This window comes from Lithobates pipiens, unplaced genomic scaffold (assembly GCF_037356315.1).
Source record: "Lithobates pipiens isolate NorthernLeopardFrog02 unplaced genomic scaffold, aLitPip1_a1.2 Scaffold_23, whole genome shotgun sequence".
NCBI classification, from domain to species: domain Eukaryota; kingdom Metazoa; phylum Chordata; class Amphibia; order Anura; family Ranidae; genus Lithobates; species Lithobates pipiens.
In genome coordinates this window covers 231,669,854-231,691,536 of record NW_027507785.1, presented here as the reverse complement: position 1 = coordinate 231,691,536, position 21,683 = coordinate 231,669,854, and the positions used below count along the sequence as shown (strand labels likewise).

The 21,683-nt window shown below is 42.1% G+C and overlaps 1 protein-coding gene across 1 annotated transcript in view; it reads right to left on the bottom strand.

Moving 5' to 3' along the window:
• Window positions 1-940: 940 nt before the first annotated feature.
• GLMN (glomulin, FKBP associated protein) overlaps window positions 941-21,683 on the bottom strand; it is a 91,157-nt gene continuing 70,414 nt past the window's right edge. Inside the window, exons 12-19 of the mRNA XM_077452920.1 lie at window positions 12,646-12,687; window positions 12,477-12,550; window positions 11,303-11,387; window positions 9,080-9,189; window positions 4,699-4,762; window positions 2,212-2,335; window positions 1,248-1,327; window positions 941-1,124 (exon numbers count right to left, since the gene is read on the bottom strand). Coding sequence (XP_077309046.1) covers window positions 999-1,124; window positions 1,248-1,327; window positions 2,212-2,335; window positions 4,699-4,762; window positions 9,080-9,189; window positions 11,303-11,387; window positions 12,477-12,550; window positions 12,646-12,687 — 705 coding nt within the window. The 3' untranslated portion in view covers window positions 941-998. The remainder of the gene's footprint in view (window positions 1,125-1,247; window positions 1,328-2,211; window positions 2,336-4,698; window positions 4,763-9,079; window positions 9,190-11,302; window positions 11,388-12,476; window positions 12,551-12,645; window positions 12,688-21,683) is intronic.

The window sequence follows — 21,683 nt, the reverse complement described above, 5'->3', positions numbered from 1 at the left end:
CGTCATTCATTACCTGCTTTAATTACATATAATTTGTTTAAATGCATGTTTGATTCATTTATTTGTTAACATGCCCATGTTATGTCAAGTTTAGATCAGCAACACAATTCCTGTAGCATTCACCATTAGCTTTGTTAAAAGGTCAGTAAACACTGTATCTACCTTAGGTAGCTATATAGTAAATTCAGTGTGATCGTTTTATTTAATTGCACAATAGAAAATGTTTCTTTCTGCAGCCTGAGCTGCAATTATGCAGCGTTTGAAAAATAGTAAATACATGGTTGTGTATTTTCCATGGGAGCTGCCTCACAAGTGATATTTCTAGCCTGGCAGATGTGTCTGAAAATGACCAAGGTTGCGGTGTTGCAATGTAATTTAATAGACCCCCGTTACCAACGTTAAAAATTGCAGATGACCGCGCAGAAAAACCTTTAAATGCTTACTTGCAGCATTTTTCTTTTCAACACTTTTTTCTACCTGCAATGCATCTTTTGAACTTTCTAGCAAATGCGGCTAATCCAGAAAGAGCCAACTCTCTAGCACAGCCCCATCACTCCTGGGACATCATAGTCTCCTCCCTATTCTGGGAGTATCGAATTAGTCTTTGCTGACCCAGCTCCTCCACCCCTCATTAGGCTCCCTACATAGCCTTTAATGTAGCTGCAAGAGAGAGAACAAAAATGGAACACCATTGAGTATCGCTTGATGACATTTCTGCACGTATAGATTTATGGGAAGATTACTGTTAAAATTAATAGTTTATTTTTAAATCTAAATACCAATCATTACCACCGTGGGTTTACTTTGAAATCTGTCTATTTGCTTGTTTGTAGCATTTCTGAATAAAGTTTGATTTTAGATGAACCTTAGATAATAATGCATATTTACTTTAAAACCACTTTCAGAAAACTGAACGCGTATAGTAAAAAACAGCTTAATCTTCATCATATAAAATTTTTATTGCCTAAGAGTTGATGATAAATACAGAACAGAACAAGCTAAACATCTTTGCTTGACCCAATTTTCTCCTCTGGTGCAGATTTTAGTTTCACTTCAATGAGCTCTTCGACTCTGGCTAGGACACTTTCCATTAAATCAAATGTGAAAAGAGCTGACTGTAGAACCTAAAATGTCAAAAACAGTTAATGTTGTTTAGATAAGCGCAATGACACTACACTTCGCAGGGCAGAATATAGAACATAGTGATCACAGCCAGGCAACTGCACACAGCTAGCAAAATGGCGTACCTGAAGCTGCATTTCAGGAGTCATGTCAGGTAACTTGGTCCCTCCAGCGGACACAGAATAAGCTGTCCTAGAATGTGGTCCTGTAACACACAGCATTCCCCATAAATACATCAGCCAGAAGTGTTACAGAAATATTATCATCTATTCTAGCAGACTGAATGGAAACCGCTTCTGTTTCTGGAATGGTGATAAGAATAGTTGCAACTAAAGCTGGCCATACAATCCTTTAGATTCATCAAAAAACACATATTATGAAGTCAAACCTAAACATTTTCCAATTTGTATCCAATCAGGCAGGCCCTTGTACTACATAATTGAAAGTAAATCTAAAGCGGAGTGTAGAGAAATTGTACAAGAAAAGTGTATACTAAAGCTGGCCATACATTATTAAATTTTCTTATTCAATTTCCTTTTAGGATTTACCTTCAACTATGTAGTTGCAAAGGCCTGCCTGATTGATTGCATACAAACTGAAAGTGTATAGGTTTGACCTCATATTATATAGTTTTGGTAAGGCAGGCCATAGATTATGCGATTTTCTTTCCTGCAACCACAGAGAGAACGCTTAATTCCCCTCCATCAACACAGTCAGTGTTGATGGAGAAATCCCTCCCGCTGAGCTATTGTATACTCCTGGTGATGGGGCATGGGGACCCATCCCTGCTGGCAGAACACTATTATTGCTAGCAGCTATAGCCGCTGGCAATCATGGCATGCTAGAAATCTGACAGGATGGTTGTACCCAAGTCGAGCCTGTCCATAGATGGTTCAAATCACAGCTAGTCCCTGCTGAATCGGTCAAGACTCAAACCAAACCATCTATTGTATTAGCTGCATGAGTTGAAAGAATGGATTTGTAATCATAGAAAAAAAACAAACATACTGTACCGTAATGAACATATCCCTTGTGTTATGCTTTTGTGAATAGAGTCTAATGGAAATGACAGGATGACTTTCTTCTCACCTTTCGTTTTCTCAATTGTGTTTTTAATCTCTGCTTCATAATGAGCTCTGGACATGTTAAGGCCAGTGTGAAGAGGTCTCAGAAATCGCAGTTCAATTTTCTGTAGTTCTGTCCATACTCCAGTCTGGAAAAATGGCAAAACATAAAGAAGCTGATTAATAAAAAAAAAATTCAATAATGAGAAATGTTTGACTAGACATGCAGTCACATCGGTGTTAGTACACACATGTAGTGTTTTTTCTTTGTTTTCTGTTCAACCCAGCAGGGCTGAACGTGAAAAAAAAGACAGCTCAGGAAGAGACGCTGTACTAACTATCCAAAATTAGTACATCAATCTCCCCTGCTGTTCTTTTGTGTTCTGACAGGGGGGCAGCACCCCCACTAGAACACTCCAGTCAGCGGTAAACCTATACTTAGAAAAAAATTAAGGCTGTTGTTGCTGACCATTCCTTGTGAAAATGCCAGTTGGCTTACTTTAGCGTTCTAAGGCACCAACCTGAAACAAGTACGGCGATAAGGACAGCACATTTTGCTTGTAGAGATTACAGAAAGATAGGCACATGCAATACAATATTGAAATATTTCTTTGGCACCCATAGTCTATTACAGCAACACATAAAATATAGAATAGCTTGCTTACAGCGTTCTTCCATTGTTGCTGTTGTGAGCAAACCTGACCATATGTGTAACACACTAACACGTGGGTGGGGGCTGCCTCAAGATGGTTATTATGCCCTGAGCCAGCCAAAGGTTCAGCCTATATGGTTAAGGGCAGTGAGGCTGTAAGCAGTGAGGGCTCCCCATTGTAGGGTGCCATTACTTGGGTTAAAAGAATCTAATTAATACTCTAGAGCAGGGGTAGGCAACCTTCTTCAGGTGGAGCTCTACCTGAACAACATGGGAGAAGTCAAAGATCACCGGGCACAATGTTGCCTCTTCACACCAGATTTCAACTTCTAATTGTTGTACTAGCAATTGCGTGCATATGCTGCCTCCGCATCATCTGTTAAACACACTCTGATCACTTTTGAGAGAAGCAGCAGTGCCTGCTGCATTTGTGAATGAGTCCCTTAGTTGCATTCAGCAGTGGCACCCTTAGGGCTCATTTACACTAAAAGTTGGCGAGTGCTAAAACCCTGTGGTTGAGTTGCAGTCTTATCGTCCCTAATTCCTTTATCTGTTGATGCAGCAGCCAAAAGGTGTACACATGCTGCAGCAGTAATTAAGCCCCTTGTTGCTTTTGGTGGGTGCCACTGCCTTCCAATTGTGATCCATTCAAGTAAATGGGGCAACTGTGCAAGTACCCTGCAAATGCGTGATTCTGCACAAGGTTGCAGGGTCCTTACAGAGATGCCTCATTCACTTGAATGGGTCATGCCTGGCAGGTGCTACACCCACCAACCATGACAGGGCACATAACTCCTGCTGAGACATGTGTACACCCCTGGCCACTGCAGATAAAAGGTTTGGGGTTGGGGTGATAAATAACCAACCAACCCCCCCCCCCCCCAAACTGCAAATGTAAACGAGCCTTTACTGTTCTGAGCCCCCTATAAGGCTGCTTTCACACTGATGTGCTGCAGTTAAACTGCAGCACAGGTGCCGTGCATCTGCAACTTTCCTGGGTTACCTGCGCTTTGCCATGGGCCTCTATTATATCCTGCAGGTGTGGTGCACGGTCTGAAAGTGCACCAAAACCCACAGGATATAATGGAAGTCTATGGCTAAGTGCAGCACACCTGCAGATACACTGCACCCGCTGTGTGGGTAAACCGCAGAGCATCAGTGCGAAAGTAGCCCAGTGTATTGCTTCACACTAACCTGAAGATCTCTTTCCTGCTGCTGACACCATGCTGGAGACTGCTAGCAGAGATAAGAGATGGAGTGCAGTTGGTATCACTCCGCATGGGACAGGATCCAGCACTACAGAGGAGGCATTGGCTTACATGGCTCTTGCTCCCTACTACAGCTCCAACTTTACAAGTAGTCACTCTGCATTCCACTGTGTGATGCTGCTCTGGAATAGTGAGTCAGCAAGCCATGACCACAATCTACCAGCCACCTGTCCTCTATAATCTACTCATTGCTGACCCCCCGCTCTAAAGCAGTGGTCTCCAAACTGGGGCCAGATGTGGCCCTTTGCTTGTTTAACCAGCCCTCGGGTATTCCTCCTAATGTCAACAATGGGGCACAATGCCTCCCAAAATTGGGGCACAATTCCGGGACACCAATGATGGGGCATTATTATTCCCACTGACACCAAAAAAATAGGGCTTTGTATAGTCCCATTGATGTCTGGACCTTTTCTACACCCTATGGCCACAATCCAGCCCCTCAAGTCTGAAGGACAGTAAACTGGCCCTTTGTTTAGAAAGTCTGGAGCTCCCTGCCCTAGAGGCAAGCTGCAGCTAAATAATTTGTGCTTGGCGTGCCTTTATAAAGAACATACAGCTATCGGATGGTCACAATTAGAAGACTATTACTTACGTCATTAATAAATTCATCATCCTTAATAACTAAGTACCTCAGAAGGTTGAGGGAAGCCATAATTCTGCATAGATAAACAGAAAAGAAAGACATTTGATGTAAAAGAACATAACCAAATAATTACTGGACACATCAAAACAGAGGAAGGTCTCAAATTAAAGTGCGTATAAAACAATACATTTCTCTTTTTTTTTTTTTTTCTTCCTGTGGTGTGTTAGAATAAAACACTTTCAATAGTATATTTATCTGTTGGATGACAACAAAAAATTTGCTGCTAAGCCAGAAATCTTGTAAGCCGATAACTTCCTGTATTCTCTGCCACTGGACTGTTCTCAGTTAGCATTGTTCCCTACTGTCTATGTGAACTATAAAAACATCTTCTTCCCCTGTTCTGGAGCAAAGATGTTATAAAGTCCTATTACACATTGGGGTAGATTTGCTAAAGCTGGTGCAACTGTGCATGGTAACCAATCAGCTTCAAACCACAGCTTGTTCGGTTAAACTTTGGCAATGAAACCTGGAAGCTGATTGGTTTCTATGCAGTTGTACTAGATTTTGCACTCTTAATTTCTAGTAAATAACCCCCCTCTGTTTCCTAGGGCAAAAGCGCTGCATAGTAAGGTTGTCACCCTAGTACTGGAAGAAAATAGTTACAAGGAGTAGCCATAAAAATAATCATTCTCTGAATGGTCCAAAGTTGTGAGTGGCAGTCTTTGAGCCAATACTGTTCAAATGTGTTTATTATTGATAAAGAGGTTGCAATCAAGAGCTTAATTTCTGTGCTTGTGATGCCGGCAAATAACTTTGGAACAGCATATAGCATCATGAGAAGAAGACCTAGACAAAACGGCAGGTTGTCAAACTCTGAAATAGGTATTGAGAATCATTGGGATACATCTAAAATCAAATTAAAAATACAAATACATCCACATCCATTTAAATTTTGGGTGCCAAATACCAGTCCCAACTCATACAGACAGCCTGTGATGTGTGATCAGATGTGACAAATCAGTATTCCTTCTCTCTTATATATCTCCAAGAATTCTCTCAAGCTACCTCCTTCTCCTTTCTACTGCTGGCGCATAGCCAAATAAGGGAAATAGAGTGGCCAGGCTTTCTCCCCTGGTCCCTTCCCTTTTACTTGGTATCGGCTCAGTGCAGCAATCATGCGGTCGTTCCCTCCACAGTAGATCCTCGCAGCTATTCCCCTCACAGTCATTGCCTCCACAGTTACATTTCTCTGATAACTCTCTCAAAGTGGAACTTTAGTCCGAAAATTAGGTCCTGCTAGATCACTTTAGGCCGCCCCCCTTTGCAGGTATAGCCATGTAAAACATTCAAAATAAGTGCCTATGCTGTTTAACCTCCCTGGTGGTATGATTATGTCAAGATTGTCTTTTATCTCAAAGCGGTACATTGTTTTGCATAGAAATTTGGCGTTTTATATTGTAGGCCTGTAATTAGTATCAACACACTTAAATCTGTCCAAACAAGAGTCTAGTAGACATCTGGGTATGATAAAGTTTGAAACACGAAATCATAAATTATAATAAATAACTATAAAAAATAATTAATAAAATTAATTTCAAATCCCAACCACGACACTACCTGCCTGGAGTTTGCATGTTCTCCCTGTGCCTGCGTGGGTTTACTCCCACACTCCAAAGACATGCAGGTAGGTTAATTAGCTTCTGTCCAAAAAATTATCCCTAGTATATGAATAGGGACCTTGGATTGTGGGCTCCATGAGGGTAGGGACTGATGTGAGTGTGCAATGTACAGGGATAGGGACAATTGTAGACTCTCACTCAAGTTGAACTGGTGTCTTTATTCAACCTTACTATGTAATTTCTCCATGAATAACTATCGCTCAATTCTGCAAGTGTTCTAATTTATGATCGCTGTTTTATAGCTGGTCTAAAACCACTTTTGATGTAAAAAGGACACTCTGGTTGCCATGGACAATCTCGAGTTTCCAGGCAGAAAGAACAGTATATACCAGGGATATCCAATTAGCGGACCTCCAGCTGTTGCAAAACTACAAGTCCCATCATGCTCTGCCTCTGGGTGTCATGCTTATGGCTGTCAGAGTCTTGCTATGCCTCATGGGACTTGTAGTTCTGCAACAGCTGGAAGTCCACTAATTGCATATCTCTGGTATATACAATATAAAAGCGCAGACAGGGCACTGGACAAAGCACTAGGGACAAAAGGGAGGTGAAATATTTGATACAGTAATGTAATATGTAAGATTACAGTGTACTGTAGGTGTTTTTTTGTACTTTTTGAATCAGATGGGATCCACCCATGCATTGCGACACTCGCAGGGAATGGAGCCTGGAACACAGAGCAGCAGGTGGATGACACAGCAGGGGGACATTGCAGGATCCTGGTGACAAGGTAAGTACGCTGTACCAGGATTCTGCAATGCAATCCCGAGTGGCTCTGGGTTATCGCTAATGGTACTGAAATTTAACCCTGAGCCACACTCAGCAATACCGCCAGGAGGGTTAAAATCCAGTAATACACTCTCCACACCCTACTCTGCACATGCTCAGTTAATCTCCATTTTTAGGCACTGCTGAGTTTGCGGATCTGCCGACAACCTTACAGTGGTATTAAACCCTCCTCTCCTTTATAGCCAAAGAAGCTGCTTCTGTTTGATCTGCCATGGTGCTGCACATGTTATAACAGCAGCCATTTAAATGGTTTGGTTGAGGACACAAGCAAATGTGACCGCTAGCAATCCCAGCATTCCAGGAATATAACAATGGATTTAGTTCCGCTTTATAAGTTACTGCTGCTTGGGGGCTTTGGGCTTCAGAAAACTGGTGGCCTCCAGCAAGAAGAAACAGGAACAATGGTGGAGGCAATTTACAGCACGTACCAATTTTGGTACCATAATTATTAACGTGGAATGTATGTTCCTTGCAAAAGAACCTTATTTATTTCTTATCAAGTTGGTTGGTTCATGGGTAAAGTTCTGCTTTAATCTCCACCCATCTCTATTCATAGTTTCACTGGTCTGAAGTTCTGCCACTCTCTCCTCTCCATCAGCTTTCTCTTCTGCACTGTCCCCTTTCCTCCTTGCTTTTGGCTCCCTTCACTTCAGCCCAGTGGTGACAGTTGGTTTAGTTCTGGCATGTCTATGCTGCTTCTCTCTTTTTCCATATTCCTCTGCATTGGTAACACATCTGGTTCACTGGTCAACACTCCGCTCTCCCTGATTCATCCTGCAGTCTAGTTATGGCCATCTGCTCTATCCCATAGTGCTTATCCACGTGCATTGCAGTCATCAGCCTGTATTTGCTTGTTCCCCATGTTGCTACCTCTAATTGTCCTTGTATAATTTTATATCGCAACTGTGACAGTCTTCTGCTTCATCCCTCCTAATAGTCTGTAATTCCGGCACAGCCCTGTACTGCAGCCAACCGCTGTTATTCTTTATTTTCCCATCCCATCCCATTCCCATCCCATTCCTATCACTCACAGCCTGGATCTTGCCTTATTATAGGTCTCCTGCATTGCTAGTCTCACCACATCTATTGCAGCAAGTGAGTTCCTCCTCATCTATTATATGACACACCTTTTTATCTGTATTTTTTTTTGTTTTGACGATTTAAAGCGGTGGTGTGGCCTTCCCTCAAAAAAAAAAAATAAGTCAATAGCTACACACACTGTAGCTGCTGACTTCTAATATTAAGACACATGCCTGTCTTGGAGTCCAGCGTTGTCGGCACTGTAGCTGATGTTGCTGTCAGGTGCTGCCGCCACCTTTTGGCTTCACAGTCAGGTCCCTACTGCACATGCCCGAAGCATGCTGCACTCCCCTACTGGCCTGACAGTAGGGGAAGGAGGAGGGAGCCGTACTTCTGATGGACCTCACTGTGGCAAGGTCCAACAGAAATGGGGACAGGGTGCCTATCAAAAACAGGTACCCGCACCCGCCTCCCTCCTGAAAGGTGCCAAATGTGGCACCAGAGGCAGGGAGAAGACTGATGAGTCCACTTTTGGGTGGAACCCTGCTCAATATTTTTATCTTTTAATTAGATCTATCCTCCATTTTTTTTATTCACGTTTTTAATTTCCCTATCAGTTTTTGTATATTTGTAATTTGAGTTAGGTCCATTCCAATGATTTATCATCAAATTGATACATATGAAGTTATATACACCCCATGAGAACATATACCTTTTTAGTGCAAAAACAAAAATGCTATTACACTCCCATAAAATATTGGCAAATCAAAACGGAAAGGCTTAATTAAATTTTTTTTAGCATGTTGATGAGAATAAGAGGAAGGAACCAGGAAGGCAAAATAGAAGCAGAGTACCTTATGCGTCTTTTAATATGTAAATTTAAACATTTTCATTAAACCAACCTGTCAGAATTTTGCAGCAGATCAGTTTCTGCTCCTTCAGGAAGTAAAAGCACCATATGCAGAAGTGGGGTCAGTCGAGTCCCTAAGAACCACCTGTTTTGGGTGTCAGCCTAATAATCCAAAAAAATCACAATAATTTTCAAGTGAAAGTGGTTGTAAACCTCTGAAATAAAAAAAAAAAACATAGCATATCCTCAAGTAGTATGTTTCCAAGTAAGCCTGAAGAGAGGGGTGTGTACATTCCCTATACTCAGGTCTCAGATTACACTCAGCTCTGTGCAGTGTGTGACATCAGACCCCTGCTTTCTAAAAGAAGAGAAATGCCATCTAATCTGTGTACTTTGGAAGGATAAGTTGTACCTCTTTATGTAGGTGGTGTTTATTTAACACTGCCTCCCCTAAGGCTAGTAGCTTCTGTGGACTTATGTAAGGGTTTATTATCACTTTAGTACAGCACATTCTCCTGGATCAGTATCTCGTAAAATTTTAAAGCCAGGGGGTTAACATAACAGCAATGAGTTTTGCAATGGCAGACACTATATTTCTTTTATAACGTGTTTACTTTAAGCTGGATTACATCGCTTGGGTGAGATTCATTAGCAATCTAAACAGCAGGCAGGGCTGATGCACAGTCTGCAGATTTGTGGACTCTGACATATGTTGTCTCCTTCATAAAAATAGGCAGATGTATAGCACAGCAGAGGACGAATCACAAGAGCAAGTGCATTAGTCTAAAATTATCATGGCAAGCAAAACCAATCATTTGTACTGTATCTTTATAAAGTTTGCTATAGTGAAAAAGACTCTGGTCAATTACAGCACAGCTAAACCCCCAAAACTGGATGATCATTAGCTTGCTGCTGGACTATTTTTTTTCACACAATTATAAAATATGCATTTTTACATTAAAATTAACTTCTAACACGCAAAACAATTTATATTCTCTGAAAACTGTGGTAGTTGCAAATATCCAGTATATGCCACACGATATTTGTGCAACTTTTCATCATAGCTACACTATATTGTCAAAAGTATTAGGACACACTGCCTTTACACGCACATTAACTTTAATGGCATCTTCGTCTGTACAGTTAAATATTGAGTTAGCCCAACCTTTGCAGCTATAACAGCTTCAACTCTTCTGAAAAGGCTGTCCACAAGGTTTAGGATTGTGTCTATGGGAATGTTTGATCAGTCATCCATCAATGCCTGACCTAATTCATCCCAAAGGTGTTCTATTGGGTTGAGATCAGGACTCTGTGCAGGCCAGTCAAGTTCCTCCACCACAAACTTGCACATCCGTGAACCTTGTTTGTGCACTGTTGCGCAGTCATGTTGGAACAGGAATCCCCAAACTGTTCCCACAAAGTTGGGAGCATGAAATTGTCCAAAATGTGTTGGTATGCTGAGGCCTTAAGAGTTCCCTTCATTGGATCTAAGGCGCCAAGCCCAACCCCTGAAAAACAACCCCACACCATAATTCCCCCTCCACCAAATGATTTGGACCAGTGCACAAAGGTTTGAGTGGTATGTGATCCAGCCTCCCTATAAAGGGACCAATCGAGGAGGGAGAGAGAAAGAAAAAGGAAGACAATCGCCCATTGACTGGGTGTGGAGAGAGCCGCACTGCACTGTTAGCTGTCATCAATGCGACTCTCTCCAGACCCAGGCCCCGGATCAATAGATACACAGAGCCTAAAGCCTTGTACATATGATCGGATTTTCAGCAGTGATGAGAGACTGTCTGCCTAAAATCCGACAGTTAGTACGCTCCTTCAGACAATTGTTGTCCAACTCTCCGCCAACAAATGTTGGATGGCAGGCTAGTAAATTTTTGGCGGATGACAGACTGTTGTAAGGTTTTCGTATAGTGTGTACACAAGTGAGTCACACAAAAGTCCAAAGTACAAACATGCATGCTTGGCTGTTGCTCAACAATCCGATCGTGTGTACGAGGCTTAACTCTGGATCAAGCCTGCACAAATTCCCCCAAAGCAAGCAGCTTTCTATGAGGCACTCAGAAGGGAGGAGGAGCCAGGAGCACTCGCAGGGGGACCCTAGGAGAGGAGGATCGGGGCTGCTCTTTCCAAACTTGCACAGAGAAGGCAATTATAACATGTTTTGTTATGGTAAAAGTCATATATTTTTTTATTTATAATGTTAATGGCTCATAATATTACTATTCATGCCAGAATTCGATCTATTGATTTTAACGCCGCTCACCTTCAGTGCCAAGTCTATTTGATTCTTAATGTTCTGTATGATGTAACCCTCCAAACCCGAATGATTACTTGTCTTCAGCAGACACCTGAGCAAAGAATAGCTTGTTAGTTGAATTCTGGCTAAAAAACATCATGAAGCTTATTTGGCCATAACCATTTTTCTGTTTAAAAACGAAATATGCAAAAGACTGTACTGGTAAATGTAGAAAGAGATGGGATTTCCCTTCAAGATGGCTTCTCCCAACTGAGCAGAGCTGTTACAGAGAATGCTAGCACAACATATTTAGAGGGAGAATTAAAAAAAAATATTTCCTTTAAAATAGGCAACTGCTAAATAAGTGCCTGCTGTGCCATAGAAATGTGGATGGGGGCTTGGGTATTCACCAACATATTAATAAAATGTTTCACAGGAGCCTACCTAAAAAATTGGTGAAGAAGAGGTTTTAAACTGGTGCAACCCCCTCCCTCCCTCCTAGTCTACAGTGTCTTCATGTGCCCATATTAAGCCCCGTACACACAGGCTGAATGCCCGGCGATAAAAAAAATGGCCAACATTCGGCCCGTGTACTGGGTCTGACAGAAGATGGCCGTCTGGTCAGCTTCTGGCAGACATGCATTCTGGAAAAGAAGCAGCCAGATGGCTCCTGATCAGCACTTTGAGCCAATAGCTGAAAGCGCTGACCAGAGTGTTCTGGCGAGGGGGCTGTCCCCCTGTCAGAACTCAACAGCTCAGCAGGGGAGATCGCGGTACTAACATCGGATTGTTAGTAAAGCTGCTCTGACCAGTGGTGACAGTTTTTTTTTTCCCATTCACCCTGCTGGGTTGAACGGAAAAAAAACCCTCAGTGTGTATCAGGCTTTAGTAAACTTCTTTCAGGTTATGACAGCTGGTCAAACAAGCATACATTTCTGGAGCAGGCAGACTACCAAATGAAAGAGCTTAATAGTTTATTCTGAAGAAAAATATCCAAGAATAATAATGCCAGACATTATGCCAGGCCCAAATTTTCTTGTAAACATTGGCAAGAACTTTATAATAATTAAAAAGAAAATCGAATTACTGTAGATCATGTTGTATTGTTCTCTTTATGTAAAATTATTATTTAAGTTACTTGTTCTTCGATAAGGGTTGGCTCCAAGTCATGAAACAATGGTAGGTTTAGTCGAACCCTTACCTGAATAATTTATATTTTCCTTCCACACAGAATTTGTCAATCACCAACTGTAACATGGTCAGACTTTTCTTCCTCTAAAATAAATATCCAGAGATTATAGTGGAGATGAGACTGCATTCTTACAGCAGGTACAGTACAATTTTCACCTACGTCAGCTTGTCAGACTCACCAGATGTTCAATAGGGCACAGTGTCATCACCTTCACCAAGTCCTGACAGAGAAGACAGAAGCAGAGTACTGATTTAGTGCAAGGACATCAATAACTCTTCGCACAGTAAAAAATATTATTTCTTTATCTGCAGTAACAGAGGGAGCCACCTACCTGGATAATGGATCTAATCAATCCTCTACAGTGCCTTGAAAAAGTATTTATACCCCTTGATTTTCCACATTTTGTCATGTTTCAACCAAAAATGTAAATGTATACCAACACAAAGTGGCACATAATTCTGAAGTGGAAGGAAAAATAGCATTTTTCCTACAGTTTACCTGTAAAATCCTTGTCTTGGAGTACAACACGGGACACAGCACAGCTATAGTAATTACTATCTGGGTTATACACCACCTATAGGTGAATGGACACTGGCACACCAAAAAGACAGCAAGTTCCCCTCTATATAACCCCTCCCATACAGGAAGTACCTCAGTTTTGTAGCAAACAAGTCCCAAAAAGAGGGGAGGGACCTTTGTGTCCCGTGATGTACTCCAAGAAAAGGATTTTACAGGTAAGCTGTAGGAAAAATCCTATTTTCTTTATCGTACGTCACAGGACACACAGCAGCTATAGTAATTAATATCCAGGATGTCCCAAAGCAATGCCCCTAAGGGCAGGGAGACACCATCATAGAAACTGCCACCAAAGAAGGACCTACTCTCCTATTTGTGATATGCTGAGGCCAAAGGCAGCATCTTCTACATGATTGACATCGACCTGGTAAAAATCCTGTAGATGTATAAACAAACTAGGGGTCTTGTACACCTGGGCCCCTGACACCTGGTGATGGATGGCTCAAGATACTCACACCTGGTAGAGAATCTTTTCCCAGAAAAAAAATAAATTTTGCCATTTAACCCCTTCCCGCAGAGCGTACGCAGATGTGCGTACTCGGCTTCCAGGGGTTATACCGGGATGATGCCCGCACCTGCAGGCATCATTCCGGCACCGGTTTTTCCAGCGGGCGATTGGCTATCCAGCCATAACAACCGAAGTGGCTAAAAGCCGCTCGGCTGTTATGCCGTAGGAGCGGGAGGGGACGCCCCCCCCCCTCCTGCCGCTCCCGCTCGATCGGGAGCACCGATTCAAGATCCAACGCCTCCGGCTGCTGGGGAGGAACGGGAACGAAGCCGTAATCAGCTTCGTTCCAGTATCCTAATAGTAAAAACGGAAGCGACGTCATGGCGTCACTTCCCGTTTACTCGGCTGCAATGGCGCCGGTTTTAAAAAAAATATACAGTATTCAGAATCGCCGTTTTCGGCGATCTGAATACATTGAAGTGTAAAGGAGGGATGGGGGGTCTTTTAGACTCCTCCATAAAGAGTACCTGTCACCACCTATTACTGTCACAAGGGATGTTTACATGTTTACATTAATTTTCTAGAAAAAGATATGGATTTTAACTTGTAAACACCAAATGCCAAAAATAGGCTTAGTCATGAAAGGGTTAAACCATAGGCATCATTGATAAACTCGCAAATCTGCTGCTAAATTAATATTCAACCTGGATGCCGCCTGCCCTTCTTGGGCTCTTCTGGCAGCACAAACCAGGATTCCTGACTTGTGCCGACAACTCAAGTAGACCCCGAGCGACCGAACTACCTTTAGATTAGGTAGCAATCTTTCTCCTGCCGACTGTGGATTAAGAGAAAAATAAAAGGCAAGACACTGTCCTGATTCAAGTGAAAACTAGAAACCACTTTAGGCAATAAAAATGAGGTTCAATGTAGAAAAATTTAAAATAATGCATTTGGGTGGCAAAAATAGGAATGCAATCTTTACACTGGGGGGAGAACCTCTGGGGGAATCTAGGATGGAAAAGGACCTGGGGGTCCTAATAGATGATAGGCTCAGCAATGTCAAGCTGCTGCTAACAAAGCAAACAGAATATCGGCATGCATTAAAAAGGGGATCAACTCCAGAGATAAAACAATAATTCTCCCGCTCTACAAGACTCTGGTCCGGCCGCACCTAGAGTATGCTGTCCAGTTCTGGGCACCAGCCCTCAGGAAGGAAATGGAGCAAGTACAAAGAAGGGCAACAAAGCTAATAAAGGAGGATATTAGTTATGAGGAAAGATTGCGATCACTGAACTTATTCTCTCTGGAGAAGAGACGCTTGAGAGGGGATATGATTTCAATACACAAATACCGCACTGGTGACCCCACAATAGAGATAAAACTTTTTCGCAAAAGGAAGTTTAACAAGACTTGTGGCCACTCAGTAAAATTAGAAGAAAAGAGCTTTAACCTTAAACTACGTAGAGGGTTCTTTACTGTAAGAACGGCAAGGATGTGGAATCCCCTTCCACAGGCGATGGGCATTGATAGTTTCAAGAAACTATTAGATAAGACCGCAACATACAGGGACATACAATGTAATACTGACATATATTCACACACATAGGTTGGACTTGATGGACTTGTGTCTTTTTTCAACCTCACCTACTATAACTATGTAACTGTCCCTGGAAAAAAAAATGGATAGGGACGAACTCCCACTCACATATTTCTGCAGGTGCCACTTCCTGGCTTCACCCCAGGCAAAAAATATTTTCAAGTCCTGTAATTGAAGTTGGCTTCCAGGGGCTCAACAGTGCGGAGATACAGGACTATCCCAGTCCAGCGGGACCTGATGGGCTAGTGTCCAAGGAACCTCCGCCAGACCCGCTATGTCAGTGTACCAAGCCCCCCTGGGCTAATTCGGCCAACACTAATATCAGTGTTACCACCTCACGGATTCTTCGCAAAAGATGTGTCAGAATCCGAAATGGAAAAAAAAACATCAAATAAGGGAGAACCAGACCTTAAAGTGTTACCAGTACATGTACCCATATTGGCAGTGGGACTCGTGTCCCGGACACACCTGTCCCAAACTGTTGTAGAACTTGGAATCTAGTAGATTCCCCTGCAAAGTTCCCCTTGCCACTATCCTATACCTGGAATAAGTATTGACGATAGAGACTGCACTTGTACTGTCCCAGAAAGAATGTGGTACACCTCCCCGAGTCGTATGACCCCGGCTGCCGCCCTGGTGGTTGATATATGCGCCTGCACAGGCATCTCCAGATTGAAGCTACAAGTTTGTCCTATAATCCAGAGCAAGACATGCTGGCCAAAAATTCCAAGCTATTGGACAGTATTCTCTCCTGTGGAGACCAAGCCCACTGAACTGTAGCCAGCCTCAAGTCAACTTAGAGAGACTGGCATCAGTGGTTATTTTCCAGATTCCAGAAAAGAAAGAAAGAATATCAAGCAATTATTTTTTTTTCTCTGCAACACCCCGGAAAACAGAGCCTTCTGGCAATCCAATGCCTGGATCTTCAAGTTCTAGACAGAGAATGAACCTCTACTAAGACCTGCAGTAGGGCTGTATGTAGGGAATGTGCTGACCTAAACACAGCTTCCTCCTGTAGAAATATATCAAAGGAAAAAAAAACTGCTTTCCACTGCAATTGCAGAAACCTTTGATGAGCCTGGAAACAAAAACGACACATGAAGATGTGTGTTTACAGATGATTATGGACCCCGAAATCTACCTTTCTCAGAGAGGTCATCACTGAACAGTCTAGCCTATCTGAAACTGAAGGATGTTCAGTGGTTTGGAGATCTTAATATTGACCTCATGTCCCTATTTGGTTTTGGAACTGCTACCATTTAATTGTCTCACAATAATGAGCCCATAACTTCTGCTCCAAGAGCAAATGCAAGGCAAAAGACTGACAACTGTGTGACAGACCCAGATAGTCTGGGATCCAATATGCGTTTACGGAAGCATGTGCTTATGCAACTATGCAAATCAGGCAAAATATGAAAGTGTGTGTCGCTTTAAACACGCACCCATGCAATAAGTGCCCATGGAAACAAGCATTTACGCAATAAGCAAACATGCGTTTATGAAACATGTTTATGCAACATGTATCTATGCAGATATGTATAAACATGCATCTTTATGCAATCCTATATCCTTATGCAACCATGTATAAACATGTATCTTTATGCAACTATTAATCTTTATGCGATCATGTATCTTTATGTGATCACATATCTGAAAGCACGTTTAACCACTTCCCGGCCGGCGCACGCCGGCAGAATGGCACGGGCAGGCATATTGGCGTACAGGTACGTCCAATCCTAAATGCCGCCCTGCCATCACGCCGCCGGCGGCGCCCCCGCGTGCCGTTCGGGACCCCCGTGAGTCCGGTCGCGGGTCCCGCGGACTCGATCGCAGAGGGCATACCCACAATCGTCTCACGGGGTGGCTGAACTGGGAGATGCAGTTGTAAACAGCATCTCCCCGTTCTGCCTAGCAACAAGTGATGCTGATCTCTGCTCCATGTGATTGGAGCAGAGATCAGTGTTCACTAAAAGAAAGCCCAGCCCCCAACAGTTAGTAACACGCCCCTAGGAACACTTAACCCCTACACTGCCACCCACTGGTTAACCCCTTCACTGCCAGTGTCATTTACACAGGAATCACTGCATTTGTATAGCAGTGATTGCTGTATAAATGACAATGGTCCCAAAAATGTGTCAAAAAATATAATAAAAACGCTGATCGCCGCCATTACTAGTAAAAAAAAAAAATATTTATTAATTAAAATGCCCTAAAACTATCCCCTATTTTGTAAACGCTATAACTTTTGTGCAAATAATCGTTTATTACGATTTTTTTTTAACTGAAAATATGTAGAAGAATACGTATCAGCCTAAACTGAGGGAAAACTTTTTTTTTTATATTTTGGGGGATATTTATTATAACAAAAAGTAAAAAATAATGCGTTTTTGTCAAAATTGTCGATCTATTTTTTTTTTATAGAGCAAAAAATAAAAACCGCAGGGGTGATCAAATACCACCAAAAGAAAGCTCTATTTGTGGGAAAAAAAAGGACGTCAATTTTGTTTGGGAGCCACGTCGCACGACCGTGCAATTGTCAGTTAAAGTGACGCGATGCAGAATCGCAAAAAGTGGTCTGGTCTTAAGCCAGCAAAAAAGTCCGGTCTGTAAGTGGTTAACCATGTATATTTGAGCAAACATGTATCTTTATGCAACCATGTATCCTTATGCGATCATGTATATTTAAGCAAACATGTATAAACATGCATTCTTATGTGATCATGCATCTTTATGCAGCCATTTATCGTTATGCGATCACGTATCTTCATGCAAACATGTATAACAATGTATATTTTAGCAAACATGTATAAACATGCATCCTTATGCCACCGTGTATTTATGCAATCATGTATCACCATGTATATTTATACAAACATGAACGTGCATCCTTGTGCAACCATGTATATTTATGCAAAAAAGTAAAAACATGCATCTTTAGCAACTGAGTTTTAGGTAGTTTGCAAGCATGCACCTACTTAACTGCAGTTGGCCCCATACTAGCCCTGCAGGATTTAGCCAAGCACATATGCACTATACTGGAGATACAACTCCTTAAAAATGCACCCATGCTCATGTTTCTCCAAATGTGTATATTTAAACATGCATTGCATGCAACAAGTTTGCAAGCATATATACTACGCTGCACCCTGCCTGCCGAGCAGTCAACACTTTAAAGTGAACTGCCAACCATTCAGGGGTGCATTGACTTACACTTGTACAGTCCCCTCGAATAAGCAGTAAATATGCAGCATACAATCATGACTTGTCTGTCACAAAATTCTCCCATAGCAAGTACTCACACTTAGTATCCATGGGCTGCTGCTATGTCTCCAGAGCCCTGCTGAACCTGTTGTCACATGGCACGACCACCCTTCCGCTTCCTGTCTGCACTGCACCCTCTAGTGGCTGGAGGAGAAATAGCAGCCCACCATAACCAAGCAGTACATAGCATGATTAAACAGCACACTGCTCCCAGTGGCCCTGGGAGAACAGACCGTCAGATCTCTCTTTTTTTTTTCAAAAGAGAAACTGCAAAAATGCACCAAAATAACCAGAGACCAATCTTCACCAATCACAGAAAGCTTTGTCATAAAAGACCTCCAAAGAATGGGTCCCCCTTAATCTGGGGTCTACTCCCCTGAACTTGTATAGAACTCTGCAGGAAAGCACCTTGGTTAGAATAAACACTGCACAGGGTCCAGTGCCAAAAGTTTGCATTACAGGCAAAACTCCAGGTATCTTCTCTCCTTCCAATGAGGCTTGGGTACCATCCATTTTGGCTGACAGCTTTTTCAAATGGATCCGATTGAAGTCCATGATTCTTAATAGAACCATCCAGACCTCTAAGTACACAGGTATCACATCAGTGACCACCACCTTGCAGACTGATGAAAAAACTGAGGTACTTTCTTTATAAGAGGGGTTATATAGAAGGGGACTTCCTGTCTTTTTGGTGTGCCAGTTTCCATTCACCTATAGGTGGTGTATAACCCAGATAGTAATTACTATAGCTGTGCTGTGTCCCGTGATGTACGATAAAGAAATTATAAATGGTTTTCAAACTTTTTTTTTTTTACAAATAAATGTTAGAAAAGTGTGGCGTGAATTTGTATTCAGCCCCCAAGTCAATACTTTGTAGAACCACCTTTCACTGCAATTACAGCTGCAAGTCTTTTGGGTATGTCTCTACCAGCTTTGCACATCTACAGAGTGACATTTTTGCCCATTCTTCTTTGCAAAATAGCTCAAGCTCTGTCATATTGGATGGAGAGAGTGTCTGAACAGCAATTTTCAAGTTTTGCCACAGATTCTCAATTGGATTTAGATCTGGACTTTGACTGGGCCATTCTAACACATGCATATGCTTTGAGCTAAACTGTAGCTCTGGCTGTATGCTTCGGGTCGTTGTCCTGAAGGTGAACCTCCACCACAGTCTCAAGTTTGTTGCAGACTCCAACAGGTTTTCTTCTAAGATTGCCCTGTATTTGGCTCCATCCATCTTCTCATCAACTCTGACCAACTTCCCTGTCCCTGCTGAAGAAAAGCATGCCCACATGATGCTGCCACCACCATATTTCATGGTGGGGATGGTGTGTTCAGGGTGATGTGCAGTGTTAGTTTTCTACATATTTGCTGTGTCCCCCACATGGCTTCTCTCAAACTGCAAACAATACTTTTTATGGCTTTCTTTCAACAATGGCTTTCTTCTTGCCACTCTTCCAAAAAGGCCAGATTTGTGGAGTGCAAGATTAATAGTGGTCCGGTGGACAGATTCTCCCACCTGAGCTGTGTATCTCTTCAGCTCCTCCAGAGTTATCACAGGCCTCTTGGCTGCTTCTCTTATTAATGGTCTCCTTGCCTGGACTGTCAGTTTAGGTGGACGACCATGTCTTGGTAGGTTTGCAGGTGTGCCATACTATTTCCATTTGCAGATGAATTGAACCGTGCTATGTGAGATGTTCAAAGCTTGGGTTATTTTTTTATAACCTAACCCTGCTTTAAAATTCTCCACAAACATTATCCCTGACCTGTCTAGTGTGTTCCTTGGCCTTCATGATGCCGTTTGTTCACTAAGGTTCTCCAACAAACCTCTGAGGGCTTCACAGAACAGCTGTATTTATGAGATTAAATTACACACACTCTATCTACAAATTAGATGACTTCTGAAGGCAATTGGTTTCACTAGATTTTAGTTAGGGGTATCAGAGTAAAGGGGGCTGAATAGAAATATTTATTTGTAAAAAATGTTGAAAACCATTTATCATTTTCCTTTCACTTCACAATTATGTGCCACTTTGTGTTGGTCTATCACATAAAATCCAAATAAAAACATGACAAAAGGTGGACAATTTCAAGGGGTATGAATACTTTTTCAAGGCACTGTATGTGTTTCATGGGTGTCATTGTTTTTCCTTGCTGATACTGTGAATACAGACCAGCAGACCTCCTTAAAGAGGCCCTGTCACTAGCTCACAGTTTCAAATTTGAATCCTCACAGAGATACAACAATATTCTTACACGTTTCCCCACTTTCTCGTATACAGTATATGTAGAAGTGTTGGATCCTTTACTTTGCCAGCCTGCACCTAGGCTCTATCCCTTCACACCACCTCATCTCCACCACCACAACACTTGAATGTCTGAGCAATTCACAGCACAACCCAGGGGGAAATCAAATAATAGTGCCAAGACTCCCATTCCATACACATTTTAGCAATCTTGTGCAGCCCCTGTGCTTTATAGTTGCTTCTTGGCTGTCTGGTTCACTGTCTACTGAGTGCAAACTCCATAAAAGACAGCGGCTCCGACAGCTAAGATGCAATTGTAAACAAAGGCTCAATCACTTTTAACCACTCAGCAGCAATCTTAGAGAGGTTTCATCTACTGGCCAATGGAAGCTGCAAGTCATTATTAAATGCAACTGCTATACTGAATAATTAGCAAAAGATCAGGGATGGGGTTGTTGTAAGCTTGAGAACAAGCATTGGTGTGGTAATATGCAGTCCATCAGTCACAGGCCTAAATGGAATTTTGTGTTTATGCTGTGTATCCATCTATTATTGCCTCTCCACTGTGACTCAGCCAAATGTATGCCAACCCATAGTATGGAGCGATCCATAAGTATGCCGAGATATGGTTTTCATAGACAGCTAAGCACATCCATGTCTTCTGACATTATTACTCAAGAGCCAATACACTCCGTCATGACTTTATTTGTGTGGGGTGCCCAAAGTTGGGTTTCAATCCTATATTCTTGATAAACTTTCGAAAAATTTGAAAATGAAATAAAATAAATGAAATATATAACATTTCTGCACATAAAAATTACAAAGAAAATGATTCCTAGGTACATGAATCTGTTGAACCGATTCAAACATTACTACCCAGAAATGTGATGAACCAAAGCAGGGATATGCAATTAGCAGACCTCCAGCTGTTACAGAACTACAAGTCCCATTAGGTATAGCAAGACTATGACAGTTACAAGCATGACACCCAGAGGCAGAGGCATGATGGGACTTGTAGTTTTGCAACAGCTGGAGGTTCGCTAATTGCATATGCCTGAACTCAAGGTTTAGGCCCAAACAAAACATCT